Here is a 19,870-nt window from a genome sequence, read left to right on the forward strand (position 1 = left end):
TAGTTATTCTCGGCTTTATTTAGAGTATAGGATGCAAACACTACTGGTAAGTCCTCACCATCCTTTTTCTGATATAGAACTGCACCTAACCCATGCATGGAACTCTTAGCAGACACAATTCAAGGTAGAAAAGGATCAAAATGAATTAAACAAGCATCAATTAACAGAGACTTAGATTTCTGGTAAGCTTTACTATGTTCCAAATTCTACCTGCAGTGAATGTCTTTCTTGAACAGATCATTCAACAGTTCCAGAAGAACTGCTGCATTAATCCGTAACTTCCTGCAGAAGTTAATCATTCCTGAATAACTCCTCAAGTGCATAATATCCTTAGGTTCAAAAGCATTTAGAATAGCATTCAGCTTCTCCTTAGTAGGCCTTAATCCAGTGGAGTCAATATTATAACCCAAATACTGAACTCTATTAACACCAAAAGACCACTTCATAGGGTGCAGTCTCAATCTAACTTCCTTTGAAGTGCCTTAAAATCTTACATAAACTCTCCTCATGTTCACAAGAGTATCAGGTCGACACCAAAATGTAGTAAGAAAATACACATGCACCTAGAATACCTCTTAATAAATCCTCTACAGCACACTGAAATATTCTGGGTGTACTAGCTATACCAAGACACAAAGGACTGTACTGAAACAGCCCACGATGGTGTGACTTGGAACCAAGTACAATCTGATTATAGGCATTCGTCATATGAAATTTGGAAAAAAAATTCCCCTACCCACAATAACACAAAGGTCATTAATCTTTGGTACTGGATATGCCATAAACGGAGCAGCTTAGTTAAAGGTTAAACAATAATCATTTCAATTATGTATGGTATGGGTACAATTGGTGAACCCCAATTAGAATAAGCCACAGGATGAATTATATGTTACTCCAACAACTTATCCAATTTGGTGTCAACCTTAGCACGCATGGAAAGGGAACATTACGAGATTTTAATTATTTAGGAGAAACAGACTCCTTCAAGTCAAAAGAATTTTTCTGCCTTTCAAATTCCCTAGTTCCTCTTTAAACACATCCGGAAACTTGGATACCACTGTTCTATCTGTCACAGCAAGGACTCAGGTGAATATAAAGGGCTGGAACCAAATCACGCCCTAAGAGATTAGGACAAGAATCCTTAAAAATAACTATGGCTTGGTTCTCCATGACCTGTCTTTGGAAACGAATCTTTACATAAATCTCTTCACGTATGGGAATGTTTGACCCAGTACACTTCTTCAATTTTGTAGAAGGCATTAATTTGGGGAAAACCTTGGGAAAATTCTTACGGAACTCGTGCTCGCTAATTAGGGTATGTGCAACACCAGTGTCTATCTGAAATCTAACGTCAACGCTATTATTTATATTTAGTGCGACATAGTACGGATCTCCATAATTAGAAGAACTAGATGTGAGAATGTACTCACTTGCCCCTTCATTACCAGCATTACCTGTACCCCTAAATTCTACCGAACTTACAGTCCTAGACTTGGACTCTGCAGCAGGTTTTGACAAGTAGTACTAACTGTTCTTCTAGGAAAACACACCTTGGCAATTTGCCCCATGCACTTACAAAAATAGCATTTTACATTTTTGAAAGGCCTGTAACTTATCTGATCTTTTTCCTTTCTATCTCTCCTTCCTCCTTGCTTAGACTGCTGCTAAGGAAAGGAATTAGTCTTAGAATTAGTAGTCTTGATAGTATTTACCTCACTACTAAGAGTATTAGATTTCTGACCGAACTCACGGACATCTTTTTCAACTGCTTTCCAAGCAGCAATTTCTACTGCCTGGGTAAAAGTTAAATTTTTCTCTGTCAAAAGAACATGTTGCGTACTGTCCTATTCAAGACCCATAACTAGCTTATCCTGAAGCATCTCTTGTAATTTGCATCCAAACTCATATGTGGCTGCCCAAGACATAGGACCAGTTACAAACGTGGACAAATTCTCATGGTGTTCTATAGAATTTATAGCTCTCATGAATGACTTTTACACAAGGCTTGTAAGGATTTGTTAGCGCTTTGACAAGCTCATCAAAAGTACAATCTTTAGGAGATTTAGGGCATACTAAATCTTCGACCAGACCATAAATTTTAGGACCTATTAGTAAAAGGAATGCTGGTACCTCGTTGTCATTAGTAAACGGATTTTGAGCGAAGCGAAAAATCTATTTTTGGGTGAGATGGCTATGTCGTCCTGATGGAAGTTCCTAAAGGGTAGCTTCCTTGGGTATATATAACTACGGCAATATTCCCAGAGAATTTACATTAAGGTACCCAGAATTCTAACTCCTGGAGCGAATATCCCTAATAAAAGAACCAGGGATATTGCGAAATATCAGAGGACGTATTCTTGACACGCCACATAGCAATCTGCACCCCAAACAGAGTTAACACTTCGAAGGGGTCAATTGGCAAGAAAACGAAAACGAGAAAGAAAGGAGAGCCGCTCGCAAGGTATCTCTCCTCTCCCGTTTCGTAAGCGTGCATTGCGCCGCTCACGGCGCCATCTGTATTCCTTGTAGCGATACACGAGGTGCTACAGATACTGTATGTAGGGAGGGGACCTACAGCCCTTTAGAAGAAAGGGAAGGGCGGGTCCATCAGGACGACATGGCCATCTCACCCAAAAATAGATTTTTCGCTTCGCTCAAAATCCGTTTTTTGGGCTCAAGCCATGTCGTCCTGATGGAAGTATACCAGAGCATTACTGTATCTGTGGATTCTCAAAACGTGCCGTACTCCCCGAAGGTATTTCCCGGCCAACTAGACCTAGAGACCTAAGATGTTACCGTCATACATCTCTTCAACTAACCATAGACCATGTTAGTGCTTCCTGTCCCCTACAGGGAAGAATAATACTAGACTCTGGAAAAGATTCGAAGAGTACATATACCTATGTATGAATAACAGACAAGCCAATATAGTGGTCTCACCCTATATCATGTAAAGCATAGTTTGTAAAGAACCACTGAGTCAATATGAAATATCGACCAGTTCCCCGTTCAATACTGGATTGGACAAAGGTTTATATCCGAGTAGGAGGAAAACTTGCATATCCGCCACCGTCCCCTTAGGGCATGGAGTCCTCCCGCCAAGGGAAAGCATAAACCAATGCAAAGAATGCTTACATAAAGGAACAATCTATTAGAATTATCCCAGATAAATATACATAGAAACGTAATGCTAAATTATTTCAAATAAATTGACACAGGTGAAGGAGACGAAAGGTTCACAAGAACTAGTTTATTGACAAACAATAAATAAAACAGGTTAAACAACCATTATATATATATAAGAGAAGGATAAACAATAAATAAGCATAAGCATGATAGTAAACAGAAAACTTGTTTATCTGAAAGAAAAACACTAGCGCAACTTTTAACATACCGAGGTATCAAAATCATAAAAGTCTGTATTACTAATCAGTTACATTAGCGTTGGAAACGCTCGGCACACATGTCTGCACTTATGCTAGGTTCACCTTTGAATGTGGAACAGTCAATGTGGGCAACCCACTGCCCTAACACTTAGTTTGTAGAACAGTTCGTAACTACACACTCACCCCGGAATTAATCGTCCCAATTAAATCCACTGTTCCTCGCAGAGTACAGCAGGGTTAACGACACTACCCACTGCTACCAAAGACCTCTTTAGTTGCTCCACTTGCTTCGCATAGTGACGAAAGAACACTCTGGAAGACTTCCAGCCAGTGTATGAACGAAGATGTTCGAAATCCATACATTTAAAGAAATTTAAGGATGAGGCAACTTTCCTCGGATCGTGACCTGCGGGTGTACTGTCTGGATCCGCTCTGCGAATAAAATAGGTGATTTTCACCCTAAGTTGTTTCAGTGATAAATTTGAGCCTGATGTTTCTCCCCTGAATAGTTGACCACCCCTGAAGTCTGAAGTTCTACGAAGATAGACCTTTAGGCATTCCACTGGACATAGAGATGCATCTTCTTTCAGAGGGCAGATTCTCCAGGGACCCCACCTGTTGGTGGGTAACTCGTTCTTGGCGAGAAACGTAGGATCCGGAAACAGGTTCAGTTCTCCCCCATCCAAGAACTGAACACGACCCTCCTCTCTCGAGAGGGCTACAATTTCACTAACCCTGGCCCCCGACGCGAGTGCAAACAGGAAAATAACTTTTTGGATCAAATCCTTTAAAGCACACTCCTCATTGTTCAACAGCAAAGCGAAATGAAGAACTTTATCTAAAGACCATGAAATGGGCTTTGGAGGTGCTGATGGTCTGAGCCTAGCACAGGCTTTCGGAATTTTATTAAAAATATCGTTAGAGATGTCGACCTGGAAGGCATATAAAATGGGTCTTGTCAAAGCAGATTTACACGTTGATATTGTGTTGGCTACTAACCCTTGACCATGGAGGTGGATGAAGAAAGATAAGCAGAAGTCCGTCGAGATCTTTTGCGGATTCTTCGCCTTGACAAAGGCCACCCATTTCCTCCATGATGACTCATATTGCCTTCTAGTAGATTTGCACTTATATTCCTCTAGGAAGTCTATACTGTCTTTCGAAATCCCGAAACGTTTTCTCACCGCTAGGGAGAGAAAATCATGAGCTCCAGGTTCCGGGTTTTCTGTGATGAAGCGCAGACAGTCGACTTCTGAACTCGCTGGGTCAGAACTGGATCTGGTAATGGTAGACACTTCAGCCGTAGTTCCAATGCCAGAGGGAACCACACGCTGTTCGGCCACTTGTGAGCCACTATTGCCGCTACTCCCTTGAAAGATCTCAGTTTGTTGAGGACCCTCAATAGAAGGTTGTGAGGAGGGAACAGGTAAATCCTGGACCATCTGTTCCGCCAAGGGATCCTCGTACGGGGACACGTAAAGGGGTAACTTCTTGTTGTCTTTCGTCGCAAAGAGGTCTATCTGCAGTTCTGGGACTTGACTCAAGATGAAGGAGAATGATCCTGCGTCTAGGGACCATTCCGACTCTATCAGTGTGAACCTGGATAGAGCGTCCGCTGTCACATTGCGGACTCCTTGAAGGTGAACTGCCGACAGGTACCACTTCTTCTTTTCAGCCAGTCGAAAGATGGCCAACATCACCTGGTTGAGTGGTGGTGACCTCGATCCTTGTCGATTCAAGCATCTCACAATCACCTCGCTGTCCAGCACCAACCTTATGTGGATCGAGCGACGAGGGGAGACTTTCTTCAAGGTAAGGAGTACTGCCATAGCTTCCAGAAAGTTTATGTGAAATGTCTTGAATAGATTGGACCAAGTCCCTTGGGCCTTCTTCCGATGAGAATGACCTCCCCACCCCTTCTTCGAGGCGTCTGTGTGAATAGTCAACGAGGGGGGAGGTGGCTGAAGACGTACCGACTTCTTTAGTTGCCTGACTTGGGACCAAGGCCTGAGAAGCGTACGTAGACGAAGCGGAACTGGTCTTATCAGATCTCTTCGCGCGTTTGATGCATAACTTCTCCAAACTCCGGTTGCATCCTTTAGCTGTGCTCTTAGCACCGGGTCTGTTACTGAAGCAAACTGGAAAGAACCCAGCACTCTCTCCTGTTCGCGTCTTGATATCCTTTCGGAATCCAGAAGTCTCTTGACAGAACCAGCTATCTCCTTCCTCTTCTTCGCCGGGATGGAGAGTTGGTGTGACACTAGGTCCCAGTGGATTCCCAACCACTGGAACTTTTGAGATGGAGAAAGTCGAGACTTTTTTCTGTTGATCTAAAGCCTAGATACTCTAGGAACTGGATCACCTGTAGGGAAGCTTGCAAACATTCTGTTTTGGATGCTGCCCACACCAGCCAGTCGTCCAGGTAGGCTACCACCTGGATTCCCTTTAGGCGTAATTGTTTGAGAGCTACGCTCGCAAGCTTCGTGAAGATCCTTGGGGCTATGTTTAGCCCGAATGGCATGGCTCTGAAGGCTTAGAGACTTCGATGTAGCTTGAACCCTAGGTAGGGGGAGAGTTGACGATTGATTGGAACGTGCCAATAGGCGTCTGACAAATCTATGGAGACGGTAAATGCCCTCTTGGGCCGTAAGGTCCTTGTGTTGCAGTGTTAGCATATTGAACTTGCAGTTCACTATGAACTTGTTGAGTGGCGACAAGTCCAGGATGACTCTGAGTTTTTCTGAGTCCTTCTTGGGAACACAAAACAGCCTCCCTTGGAATTTGATGGACTTTACCCTTTGGATTACTCTTTTCTCCAACAGTTCTTGAATGTACTCCTCCAGAACGGGGGTGGAGTGTTGGAAAAATCGAGGGCACGGGGGCTGGAGTGCTGTACCAGCTCCAACCCAGTCCATTCTTGAGTAGGCTGTGGGCCCAGGGTTCGAAGGTCCACCGATCCCGAAAATTCTGAAGTCTCCCTCCTACCGGTATCATCTCACTTTGACTGCTGTTGCCCTGAGGCCTTGCCTCCTTGACCGCGACCACCCCTGAATTCCCTCCCCCTTGAGGGGCGTCTAAACGAACCTCTGGCTGCTCCTCTAGGCTTCGCTCGAAAGGTAGTTAACTGCCCTTCGAACGCTGGGTTAAATGCTGGAGACTGCGTCGACACGGCTTGGGGTACCCAATGGTACGTGGTCGGGGTTTGTGCCACCATCTGGGGCACTGTAGGCATAGGAAGTTGCTGTTGCTGCTGCTGTCTGAATGGCTTGGCTGGCCGAGAGGGTAGCCTGGTCTTCTTAGTTTTCCTCTTTGGTTGGGGACCCTCATCCGGGGAAGAATTTCTCTTGAGAGATAGGCCCCACTTCTGGAGAAGGTTTCTATTCTCCGTGGCGGCCTTATCTACAACCTCCTTGACCGCTTCACTAGGGAAGAGGTCTTTGCCCCAAATGTTGGAGGAGATTAGCTTCCTTGGCTCGTGCCTCACCGCAGCCGAGGCGAACACGAACTCCCTAGAAGCCCTCCTAGCTTTGACGAAGCTATAAAGGTCCTTCGTCACTGTGACTAGGTGTGTCTTAGCCACTACCATGAACATTTCATGGACCTTGGGGTCACTTGCCATTGTCTCTAGAGTCGTTTGATGAGACATTGATGCAGCAAGTCTTTCTTTCGTCTCAAGCTCCCTTCGCAAAAGAAAGTCAGACAGCTTGGGGAGGTTCTCACCGAACTGACGTCCGGCAATATCAGCCTCCAACTTCCCGACTGAGAAGGTAAGATGGACGTCCTTCCAGTCCTTGTGGTCCATGGGTAGGGCCAAAGACAGAGGTTTACACTCCTCCAAGGAGGGGCATGGCTTACCTACCTCGACTGCTTTCAGCACAGCCGTAAACCCTTTCTGCATAAAGGGAAAGGCTCTAGAAGGAGAGGACACAAAGGAAGGGTGCTTCTTACTCAAAGCAGGTACCTTTGAGTTTGTGAAGCCCCTCTCTTTCATCGAGCTTGACAGTAAAGCTTGAGCCTTAGCGTGGTCCAAAACTATGACCTCCTTCGGCTCCGATTCTTCCTTTGAGGCTGGTTCCTTACCTTAGACGGACATAACAGTCCGGATACGACTCCTTGCTGGGCCAGAATTCCACCTCCTCAAGGGGGACTGGGCCCAACTTCTCCGAAATGACGATTTTTCCCGTCGTCATAGGCATGTGCTCAGCATACTTCCAAGGGTTGGCATCTGAGCACAAGGGAAGGTCTTTCACGCTAAGCTTCTTCTGGGGCCCACGTGATGCTGCAAGTCTCCGCATCTCCAGCTTCATTGCAGCAGCCTTCTCATTATTTTCCCTCTGCATCTGTTGGATCATTCCAACGATGGAGGAAAGGGTCTTTCCCAGCTCATCTGGGAGAGAGGACGATGTTGAGGGAATAGGTTCAGGGGCCTGAACCAGAGTAGCCGACACCTCGTCGACCTCTTCCTCTTCATTATCTGGAGCCTGCTCTTCATCCTGGTCTTCTGCCAGAAGGTCATCTTCCAGATGCTCGGACACCTCCGACATTGTATCGTCCAATTGGATGTCCGCGACTTCAGCATCCATGGGGATCTGAACCACTGGTATCTCCACTTGAGGCTGGGGAATCACTGCTTCAGCTGATGCCCTGGGGAAAAGGTAAGCCCTCATCTTCTCACTTGGAAGATAGGGCCCAGAAGTGTTCTTCTGAAAGCCCCTTACCCAGGTACGAAGCTTCTCCCTTGCTGCGTCCTTTGACTCCGCTGTCTTAGGGGAATCAAAAGCCTCAGTAATCAGGTTTGTGCACACGGTACATACCTGCGGGTCCCAATACCGGAGATCACCTTTGGAGACTGCGCATGCTGCGTGCCTCCTACACAAATCATGTCTGCAGAAATTCTTGCAGAAAACGTTGCAGAAAACGCTTCCACACTTCGGATGGTCCTCCTGTAAAGAGAAAATTCCATGAGTATCAAGTGGACTACGTATCACTGGATATACATAGCTTAGCATAACTAAACTAGAAAGGAAAGACACACACTCGTATTTCCCGCACAGTCAATTGCTGCAACCTTCCAGATAATAAAATCGTATGGTTAATCTATTCTAGAGCAACCAATAAATAATTTCCAGAGGAAACAGGTGTAGCTCACACCCAAAAAAGTGATTTTAAAATGCTGGATAGTAGACAAGAAAGAACTCACTTTCTTTATCTGTAAGGTTACACCAAAGGGCTGTGCAAGACAACACAAAAGTGTTGGAAAAACTTAGTGTTGTAACAAATACTATACTATAGTTTTCTCCCTACAGTATATACTATACTGAAAAATACTGACTACAGTATAGAAGGTAATGTGCCGTCTGGCACACACCTTAACTAGTTCCAAAGTATACTACTTATAAACTATAAGGTGGAAGAACGCTGGTTCAAATGCGTGTGCCGGTCGGCAGACTGCCGCCGGCAACTATACAAGATAGCACCCGGCTGCCGGCCGCCAAACGTAGCGGCCGGCAGAACCTCGGTGTGTTTCTATTGCCGGCCAGCAGCTAAACAACAACCACACCCGGCTGCCGGCCACTAATCGTAGCGGCCGGCAGACAATGGTGTGATATATAGCTGGCCGGCAAAGGTATACAACCAATGCCGACCGGCATCAAAAGAACCAGAGAACTCCGACTGCTCGGCTGCCGGCTACATAGGCCGGCAGCCGGGCTAGGGTACAACACTAGAAGAAAAACAGAATGGATGCCGGGATAAGAGATTGTACTACCTCATAACCCGGCAACCCGAAAGAGTGCACATAAGGAAGGGGAGAATATAACTTCAGGCTTCCTGACCAATGACTTCTGGCTCTTCAGACAAACAAGGATGAGAGACCAAGGGAGGTCCGGGCAGCACTCAAAGCAGAAGACCCTTGCCGGCCGGCCCGCACTGCCGGCCGGCAAGGGACTGAGTCAACCCCACATCCTAACCTATGCTAGGTACAGATGTAGAATGACGGACATGAATGCAATGGCCTGGCTATCACTAAGGAAAGAGGGGGAAAGGGAGAAGAGGGTCCTGCCAACCTTGCTCTAGTAATGAATCACCCGCAGCCAAGAAAACTCATCTTAGCCTAGGGGAGATCCGAGGAGGGAGGCCAGCAATACTTGCCAACTCCCTCGGAACCAAAACAAGGAAGGCGTTGCTATTCACAGAAAAAAGGATCTCATCCTCCACACTGAGAACAACAGCACTGGACTAGTCTGCTAGATCACAAAAAGAAGGAATCATCTCGTACAGAAACCTTCTGCTGTCAGCCTAGCAAGGGAATCTCAACCACAAGCTAAACAGAAACAGACTCAGACTAAGAACTCTGATGTCCTGCCCCCTTCCTGAAGCCAGACTCACTGGAAACAGGAAAGAACAGAAACACCCTAATATAGTTGTATCTAAAGTCAATTCAGATAAACCATGAGGGTTAAGCCCAAGGCTTAAACAGAGGGAAAGGGATTGCACACCTTCTCCGAAGAGAAGAGAGCAACCGGGGAGTGTGAGAAAGTATACTAAGGCCCCATAGACAACTAGCCTATACGCAAAGAGAATCGATTACCTAAATCACCGAAACTCACTCGTATACTATCTTGGAAGAAAATCAACATAATCTTAAATGTATAAAACTGCCTAAAGCTTCAATAAAATTTTAAAACACTCGGAAATCTGAATATCATGCAGGAAAGTACTAGGGCCAAACGACTAGGCTACAAGGTCTAGCGTAGGCCAGAATCGGCAAATCCTTCACCAAAACGGAAATACTAAAAGCATCATATAAAGAAAACCTATGTAACGCTGAATAGCTAAAATTATTAAAGCAAAACAACTGTGAACGTCGCTCTGGCTAACTAAATAACTCATACATAGTGAGCGACAGCGTCCAGGACGCCTCCGGTAGGCAACAGCTCTTGTAACAACGATATCACTATCGAATCACTTTTAAAATTACCAAGAGCTTACATTTATACATAAAAGAAATAATACTCAACTTATCAGAAGCAGAAGAAGTTGGAGAAAGCATTATAACGTTGAAATAATCCAAGAATTGCGAGATAACACAGGGAAAAACATCGAGTTGTTGAGCTACGCAAAACGGAATACAGATGGCGCCGTGAGCGGCGCAATGCACGCTTACGAAACGGGAGAGGAGAGATACCTTGCGAGCGGCTCTCCTTTCTTTCTCGTTTTCGTTTTCTTGCCAATTGACCCCTTCGAAGTGTTAACTCTGTTCGGGGTGCAGATTGCTATGTGGCGTGTCAAGAATACGTCCTCTGATATTTCGCGATATCCCTGGTTCTTTTATTAGGGATATTCGCTCCAGGAGTTAGAATTCTGGGTACCTTAAGGTAAATTCTCTGGGAATATCGCCGTAGTTATATATACCCAAGGAAGCTACCCTTTAGGAACTTCCATCAGGACAACATGGCTTGAGCCCAAAAATATCATTAGCCAATCGTTGCCAATTGTGGTGGTCTTGACCTTTGAGATTAATAATTAACAAGGCTAGGTTATATAAGATCCTGCATAGGTTAGGAAAACTAGACTGCTGCTAATAAAACAACAACAACCGAATATTGGAAAATTAGAACTCTACTCCTAATGCATGGCATAGGCCAACCACTTACTAACCAACATATGGTCCAGACCAGATACATAGGATAATTTTTCACTGCTTACCTTTATCTTATAGTAGTAATCTAGAAACATTGAGACACAGCACTGGGTAGGGAAGGATAATGTTAGTATGGAATAGGGTGAGGTTATAAGATAGGAATAGATACGATGACCATCACACAACACTGTCTTTATCTCTGCGTATGTTGCTCCTTGCAACTCCAACAACAACCACAAGCTGAATCCTCGCCAAAGTAAGACTCCCACCAAATAAAAAAAATAGCTTATAAACTAAAAATAGTAGTATTATTTGCTAGTTTGTATCAGTTTCGGTTATTCTAGCCTAATGTTGGCAGTTAGGCTGGCCATCGTGCCACATCGTTAGGGTTTCTCAGAGCAAAGGAGGCATAGGTTTATAAATCCCCTTTGTGAAGAGCGAGCTAATTTTTATTGTTCAGTTGGTTTGCTGACTGGCTAATGCCTTTTCTCTGGTTTCTAGGATTCTTCTTTTATCTTTTGGTATCTGGTGGCATGTCCGTCGGGCCATTGTGCTATGCACTCTCTCTAGTTGGTTTAGGGCGAGTACACTTTTTCCTGCCAGTGCGCTGACAGTTGTATGATGCCGTATTCTAACCCTTTTTATATTTTGAGAGAATAACTATTTTGTTGATCCCCGTTACTGATATCAAACTTATATATATTGTGTGAAGACCTAGCTCTTCGGGGTTTCTGGTCTATTAACCCGACAGCATTCTCCTTTATAAAGAGAGCTGTCAGACTGTCGGCAATGTTGGTACTCATGGCTTCGTCGTCTCCGACGGCATTCCTTTTCTGGGCCATCATATAACGATACGTTGCTATATTATCTATGTGGCCTATACTGCCACACTCTTTTTTACTACATGATGTTTGTTACATACGATCATTTTGTTTGCTACCGTCGTTACCGACACTGTCGTTACTAGCGGCAGTTCTCGCCCAGTATTGAATTATAGTTTATGTGCCCCTGATTCAGGAAGAGCCTTGGGAGGCGGTGATGTAGTTACCTATCTGTGCAGTTATTAATGGCAAGAATATTATGTTATGAAGGCAGCAGTTTTTATTATTATTGACTCTCTTTTTATATATATATCTTTTGATGAGTATAAACCTCTAATTGGCATAAAGAATGGATATTATGTTATGAGAGCAGATGTTTTTATTATTATTGACTGCCTTTTTATGGATATATCTGTTGGTGAGTATAAACCTCAAATTGGCATAAAGAAAGGATATTATGTTATGGAGGCAGATGTTTCTATTATTAGTGACTGCCTTTTTATGGATATCTGTTGATGAGTATAAACCTCAAAAATGCATAAAGAATGGATATTATGTTATGAAGGGAGATGTTTTTATTATTAGTGACTGTCTTTTTTATAGAAATATCGGTTGGTGAGTACAAACCTCAAATTGGCATAAAGACCTTACTTCAACAACTTGTGAGGTAGCTTTATACTAGTCAGTTTTGGAGTTCTCTTTTGCAAAAGATTTTCTTTAACTAGACTTTAGATTTAACTATTATATTTAGTTAATTATTCCCATCACTTTATTCAGATCCTTTGAGGACGTGGATTGGATTGTGCATCTTACAAGTGGGATTCTATTACGATCCCCTTTGTCAGATTTTGGTGTAAAGTTTAGCCTTCTTTTTATCTTTGATTGCTCCAATTATCGATGCATCGATATATTTGTAAGGTAGGTGACTTCGTTACCTTCCTATTAGCCCTTTCTCTGCAGAGAGAGTAGGATTTTGGTTTTGAGGAGCATTCTTGTTACCTCTTTTATCTGAACGATATTCAAATGATAAAAGGGGACAATATCTATTGGCTTTACTTATAATCTAATGCCATTATAGGAGTCTGAATAATGTGGCCTCTTTTTCTCTTTACTAACCATTCCTTTTAGTGTGGTGATCTAAAGAGACAAAATTACTCATGGCTGTTTTTTCCTCTTTACAGGCGGAATCTTCGTAGATACATTGTTGAGTTCCGATCTGTGCCAGGATCTAAATTATCCCTGTAGGCATGATACCTGCAGGATAAATGTTCAATGCGGGAGAATAAAGAGTCCAATCTCCTTTTGGGGCCCTCAGGACTGCAATATGGTATGGACTTACATTATTTTGGATGGATATTGGAGAGGGTTCTTCCACAAAAGAATGCTGAGCCAAAGGCTCCTTATCTTCCTTCTGTAGCTTGGAATGATACTCTTTTCCGAATGAGGTCCCGGTCTCGGTTTTGGGGTACGCTTCACCTAAACCCATTTCTACCATTCAGTTCCATGTAGATGAAACTTTCAGTTTTTTGAGCCTTGACGTGGAGTCTGAATATTGTGGCCCCTTTTTCTCTTTACTAACCATTCCTTTTAGTGTGGTGATCTAAAGAGACAAAATTACTCATGGCTGTTTTTTCCTCTTTGCAGGTGGAATCTTCGAAGATACATTGTTGATTTCCGTTCTGTGCCAGGACCTAAAGTATCCCTGTGGTCATGATACCTGCAGGATACATGTTCAATGCGGGAGAATGTAGAGTCCAATCTCCTATTGGGGCCCTCAGGACTGCAATACGGTAAGGACTTATATTATTTGGGATGGATATTGGAGGGGGTTCATTCCATGTGGATGATTCTTACCTGTCAGAATTGGACGAGGTTAGTGTGACTTCCATTACAGATTCAGTGCGTTCCGTTGTTTCAACTGCCGTCACTACGTTGGCTGCTCTATCACAATTAGGTGCTTTTACTGAAAGGTTGGACACTCTTATAGCACCCGACACAATGGTTTTTCCCTTTGCTTCGAAAGCCTTTTTGGCTGGGGACAAGGCCTTCAAGGAGTGTAAGTTTCTTCCAGTCTTGGAAGAAGGGAAACCTGGGTCACTCGTTCTTCCCCTTGACATTGAACACTGGTTGAATATTCAGTTTGCTTTTTTTGAAGGGGAAATTAGATAAGGATATAGCCAGCCGGCAGTTAATGAAATACTACCGAGATATCCGGCACACCTAGTTAAGGCAAAATTGGAGGCTAGGGAGAGACTATCCGCTTCGATGTCTCTTGAATGGTTTGTAGAAATGATGATTAGTAATCTGTTGATGCCCCTGTCTTCTTGCTTTTGGCCAAGATACACATGGCTACATTTATGAAGGATCTTTTTAACTTTTTTCAGGCTCGTAGAGTCTGCAGGAAGCAGGTCTTAGCTTCCGCGATCATTCATCTTGAACCGAAACGTCTTATTGACGCCAATATTTGGGCGAAGATCTTTTTCCACAGAATTTAGTAAGGGGATCTTGGATAAAGCAGCAGAAGAACATGAGAGTCTTTTCCAGAGATGGGGAAGATCTCAAAAAAGTGAAATTATTCCTGAGGTTGACCCTTAACCTTCATCTCTGCTTCAGGTAGTGCAGGATCATTTCTGTTCCTCACCCAGTGACTTCACGGTCCCCAACATTCAATCCAGGATTTGAACAAGGGACCTCGTCCTCTCGCCCCCCTAAAACTGTAAGAGGGGGTAGAGGTCGGTCCGTCGAAGGTTGTAGGCCAGGGAGTCGGGGTCTCCAAAGCAACAGGAACTAAGGGCAAAAATCCACGACCTAGTAATGAGGATATCCCAGTAGGGGGAAGGCTGTTATGGTTCAAGGACAGATGGCTGTTCAGTCCTTGGCCACAAAGCATGAATTCCAGCAGTTTAGGCTGCAAATGGAAGAGACAAACCCCATGGATAAAGAGATTTTTCCAGAAATTAACACCACATCTGGTACAATATGTGCAGGACCTTTTGGGAAGAGAGTTATCCATTGCACGAAATCTATGAAGTTTCGAGGTCGTCTATTCTGCGTGGAAAAGAAAGTTTCGATAATTTCTTGAACTATTTTCGACTTGTCCCATCTAATTCTATTAGTTCTTTGCGTAAAGTTCTGGAGGCCTACTATTTTGCAGATTAGGACCTTACTACCTCAGGGGGTTTACATCGTCTCTATAGATCTTACAGACGCTTATTGGCATCTTCCGATAGATCGAATCTTCTCCCTCTACCTTAATTACAGGCTAGAAAGGCTGATATATTCAGAGATATGCCATTCAAGCTCTCTCGGTAAGGGAATGCACGAAAGCAACATATCACATGGCAAGATTCCTCCAATATCTCTGATTCCAAATAAACTTCCAGAAGTCAAGACTGAACTCGAATTTCCCATTGTTAGGGATTCGTTGAAATCTAACGACTCATGCCCTCTCTATTTCTGCTGCCCAGAGGAAGGAAATACTCTGGTCAGTTCGGTCTTACATCTACTTGACAAAGATCACCAGAAGTTGTCAGGAAAAGGTTCCGGGCGCATTTCAGTATGTTTCTATAACAAACCCTCTCCTCAGACTCAAAGATGCAAGCAGGGTTTAGAAGAAGGGAGCTTCCACAGCTCCCACGATCATAAGAAGACGACCCCGGGGTTGGTTCGACGGCAACTCTGTCAGTGGTCACATGCCAGGAGTATTTTAAGATGGTTCCGTTGCACTTTCCTCCTCCTAAAGTGTTTCTACCTACGGACGCCTCACTGGACGGTTGGGGGGTCATGCTCCTCTCAAGAAAGTTCAAGGTCGTTGGTCCCAGAGTTTCAGGCAATTCCACTTCAATATTCTGGAGATCATGACAGTCTTCTTATCCCTGCAAAGTCTATATTTACAAAACAACATTCACTCCATCTTGTATTAGACAGCAGAGTAATGGTTCATTCCATCGACAGGCCAGGGTCAAGATCTCCCCAATTAAACCATGTACTGATTGCCATTTTTCCATTGGCATAGAGGAGAAGGTGATCTCTGTCTGCAACTCACCTCATGGAATCTGGAATGAGATGGCAGACTCTCTATCTCGAACACATCCACTAAAGACAGAAGGGTCTCTATATGAATCATTCCCTTTCATGCAGGACGTAATCCCAGGTCTTCAAGTGGACCTGTTTGCAACGAGTCTCAACAAGTCACTTAGCAATTATGAGGCACCATAAGCAGATCTAAAGGTGATAGGCATGGTTGCGTTTTTCCTGAGTTCGAATCATTGGGAGAAGATTAACGTATTCCTACCCTTCAATCTTCTCTTGAAGGTATTAGACTGGTACCTCTACCCAGCCCGGACCTGTCTTAAGAAGTACAGAGGAAAACTGTCTTCGCTTCATCTTAATAACTGAATGTCCTTCATCTCATGATTTTTTGCATTAAGATTTCAAATTAAACAGGACAAATTGGCATTTGTGGAAAATTATGGAACTTCCGCTACTTTGAATCGGTATGAAACTTTGTGGAAGAATTGGGTTCGATATGTAGAAGATAAAAATCGTTCTTCTAAATCTATGGATTTTTGTTTAGGCTTTCTGATCGACTTACATGCGACAGAATTAACATCCTCCACGATTGCATCATGCAAGTCGGCCCTACCTGGATCTATTTCATAGGCTTTTGACATAGATTTCAACTCTGTCCTCTTTGTCATGATTCCGAAAGTTTGTGCCAGGTTGAGACCAGCAGTCCTGCCGAGGCCAGTCACCCGGGTATTGGATAGTGTTTTATAACTAGCTTTGAAAATTGATGATTAAACAATGTCTTTCCGAATCTTATCTTGAAGAGTGATTTTTCTATTCGCTATGGCTTCTAATGCTCTGATTAATGGAATTATGGCTCTCACTAGATAGGGTCACATAGAATTTACAGACAATGGTGAAGTTAATTTATACCCTGATCCTACCCTTTTGGCTAAGATAGGCTACCATCTAAACATTGGGGACCATGAAAAATATTTCCCATCGGAAGTGATCTTACCCCGTGTCCAGTACAGTGTTTAAAGACATATCTGGACAGGACGAAAAAGGTTAAAACTGGCCAATTCTTTGGAGGTGAGACGATCGGTTCAGAGTTGTCTTTGAAGCAACTGAGAGCAATATTGGATTATTTCCTTGTAAGATCAGACACCGCTAGCATGCTGCTGGGTCATGGCCCTAGAAAAATGGAATCATCTCTGAACTCCTTTCAGTATATGTCATTCAAAACTTTAAAAGCTTATACAGGTTGGAAGTCCACCAGGGTGTTCTTCAAGCATTATATGAAGCAATTGGATGAAGTTCGTCATTTTACGGTGGCAGCAGGTAATGTTATAAGACCTGCTGCAACGACGTAGCGTTTGGGAATTTATCATCTTGTCTCCCTTCATGATTACTTAAGTAAAAAATTTTATCGGGAATATATTTTGGGATACACTGCTAGATCTAAAAGCTGTCCATATATACTGTATTAAAATTTGCTCAAATAGATGGTCTAATGAGAATGGTATAATGTTGAATTATTTTATTGCTAGACTTAATTCCTAGTAGAATTAAACATACTATAGTCAATTTCTACCAACGCTGCACATTAAGAATCTATTTAACGATGAGTATTAGTTCTTCAATAATTACTCACTACGCTCATGATATTGGTAATATGTGTTTTCTGATTCAGAGAGTGTTCTTCACCACAGAGATGGTGGTTAGCGGGTCATAGATACTTCTTAAAACACTACCATATTTACGAAATCAAGGTCATTTTGGATTCTTTTTAATGTCGAAATTTACAATTATACTTCATCATACAGGGGTGGGCAAACTTTTCAGTGTAAGGGCCACATTAAAAAAAAATAAAATTTTACTGGGCCGCATAGTATATTTTCCAGTATAATTGATATCTACAATAGCCAAAATATATTGTTTTCAAACTGAAAATGCAATGATTTTTAATTTATTAGCATTTTAAAGTACTGTAGACTAGAGGATTCCCATGAAACGCATTTATTTAGAAAAACAATTTATTTAAAAAAAAAAAAGCAAAGTAACTCTGTTTGAGAAATAGAAAAATAATATATTTTTATTAATCAATAATTTGGAGTAGAAGTTCAAGGTAAACATATAAATTAAAACCAAAAAGACATATTTTATATATTTAGGGAAAAACTTCACATGAAGCATATTTGCTTGAAAACAAAGTAACTCAATTTAAAGACAAGAAATATTTGTATTGATATTTTAAAGCAGTAACTTCACATGAAACATAAACATTTATTAGACAAGCAAAGTAGCTCAGCAACTGAGCAACAGAAGTATCAAAATGACTCAGTGAGAATGATGCAATTGACTGCAATCATTTACCAGTTTGTTGAAATTAGGTGTCAAGTTGCTTGTACTGATTCTTAACACTGACTGAAGATTCGAGTCTGTGAGAAGTGACCTGTTCTTTGACTTGTTAACTTTCAATATAGAAAAAGTCTGCTCACATATGTAAGTTGATGCAAATATCACAAACATCTTTCTTGCAAAGTTTTTCAGATTTATAAACTTTTCTGAGTGCAGAGATGCATAAAACTCAACCAGTAGTTTATTTTCAAAGAGCCTCTTTAAAGAGTTGTCGGCTTGCAAATCAATCAGTTCTACCTGCAGTTCTTCAGCAGCTGTTTCAACGTCACAGGCAAAAGGTGAGCTGAGCAAATCAAACTGCCCTTCAATTGCCTTGAAATCGGCAAATCTTCTGATAAATTCATCTCTTATAGCCGTCAACTGGTAACTGTATTTGTCTGATAGTGCTTGTGTAACAGTTCGTGTTTTCAACAGAGGAAAATGAACAAAGTTTTGCTCTTTAAGCTGCTTGGAAAAAAGTTGAAGTTTCAATTGAAATGCTTTCACTTCCACATACAATTCATGTGCAAATAAACCTTTGCCTTGTAGTTTTGTGTTTAACTCATTCAGCTTTTGCATAATGTCCACAGCAAATGCAAAATCACAAACCCATTCGTCACACTCCATTTCCCTTGAAAAGTCACAAGAAATGTCTTTCATATTAAAAAACAAGACAACCTCTTCTTTAACGTCCCACATCCTCTTCAATACTTTCCCCATACTTAACCATCGGATATTTGTGTGGTACAGCACATCAGTAAAATTAGACTCGATGTCTTCCAAGAAGCTTCGGAATTGCCTGTGATTCAGTCCCCGTGCTCTTATTAAGTTCACTGCACGCACCACTGGATCCATAACGTGTTTGAGTTTAAAAGATGATCTACAGAGGCTTTCTTGATGTATGATGCAGTGAAAAGACAACACACTGTGCGATGGAAAATCTTCTTTGATTTTATCATTCATCAAGGTCACAAGGCCACAGTGTTTACCTATGAGTGAAGGAGCACCATCAGTTGTAATACATGCCAATTTATCCAGGCTTAATCTAGACCTGATTAGACTGTTAATGACACTATTGTATAAATCTTTTCCAGTAACAGTGTCTTTGAGAGACTCCATAGATAACAATTCCTCTGTAATTTCGAAGTTTTTGTCAATTCCTCTGATATAAATGAGTACCTGGGCAGTATTCTGAATGTCATTACTCTCATCTAAAGCAATAGAAAACCACTGAAAACTAACACTGGCTGTTAACACCTGATCTTGAATATTCATTGCAATTGCATCTATGCGACGAACAATAGTTCTTCGTGACAGAGATATGGCTTCCACTTTAGATATGACTTCAGGACACACAACACTGACAGCATCAACCATGCAATCTTTAATAAATTCTGCTTCTGCAAACGACTTATTTTGTTTTGCAATTTTATTTGCCAATACAAAACTTGCCTTTATTGCATTCCTTTGTAAAGATGAAGTTTTTTCAAACATTTTGTTGTTTCTTCAAACTTTTCATCAGATCAGTTGCCTTCTTTTGCAGTTCTTGCTTTGATAAATTGCTTCCAGAGTTGGTGTGCTTGGTTTGAAAGTGCAGTTTCAAATTGTATTCC

At 42.3% G+C, this 19,870-nt stretch overlaps 1 protein-coding gene across 1 annotated transcript; it reads right to left on the bottom strand.

Annotated features, from left to right (window-relative positions):
- Positions 1-17,017: 17,017 nt before the first annotated feature.
- LOC137626735 (general transcription factor II-I repeat domain-containing protein 2-like) lies at positions 17,018-19,751 on the bottom strand. Its single transcript, XM_068357742.1, has 3 exons — positions 18,867-19,751; positions 18,388-18,725; positions 17,018-17,051 (listed from the first exon to the last, which is right to left on the bottom strand). Exons 1-3 carry the CDS (start codon positions 19,749-19,751, stop codon positions 17,018-17,020), a joined length of 1,257 nt encoding a protein of 418 aa, XP_068213843.1.
- Positions 19,752-19,870: the final 119 nt, after the last annotated feature.

This window comes from Palaemon carinicauda, chromosome 34, assembly GCF_036898095.1.
Source record: "Palaemon carinicauda isolate YSFRI2023 chromosome 34, ASM3689809v2, whole genome shotgun sequence".
NCBI classification, from domain to species: domain Eukaryota; kingdom Metazoa; phylum Arthropoda; class Malacostraca; order Decapoda; family Palaemonidae; genus Palaemon; species Palaemon carinicauda.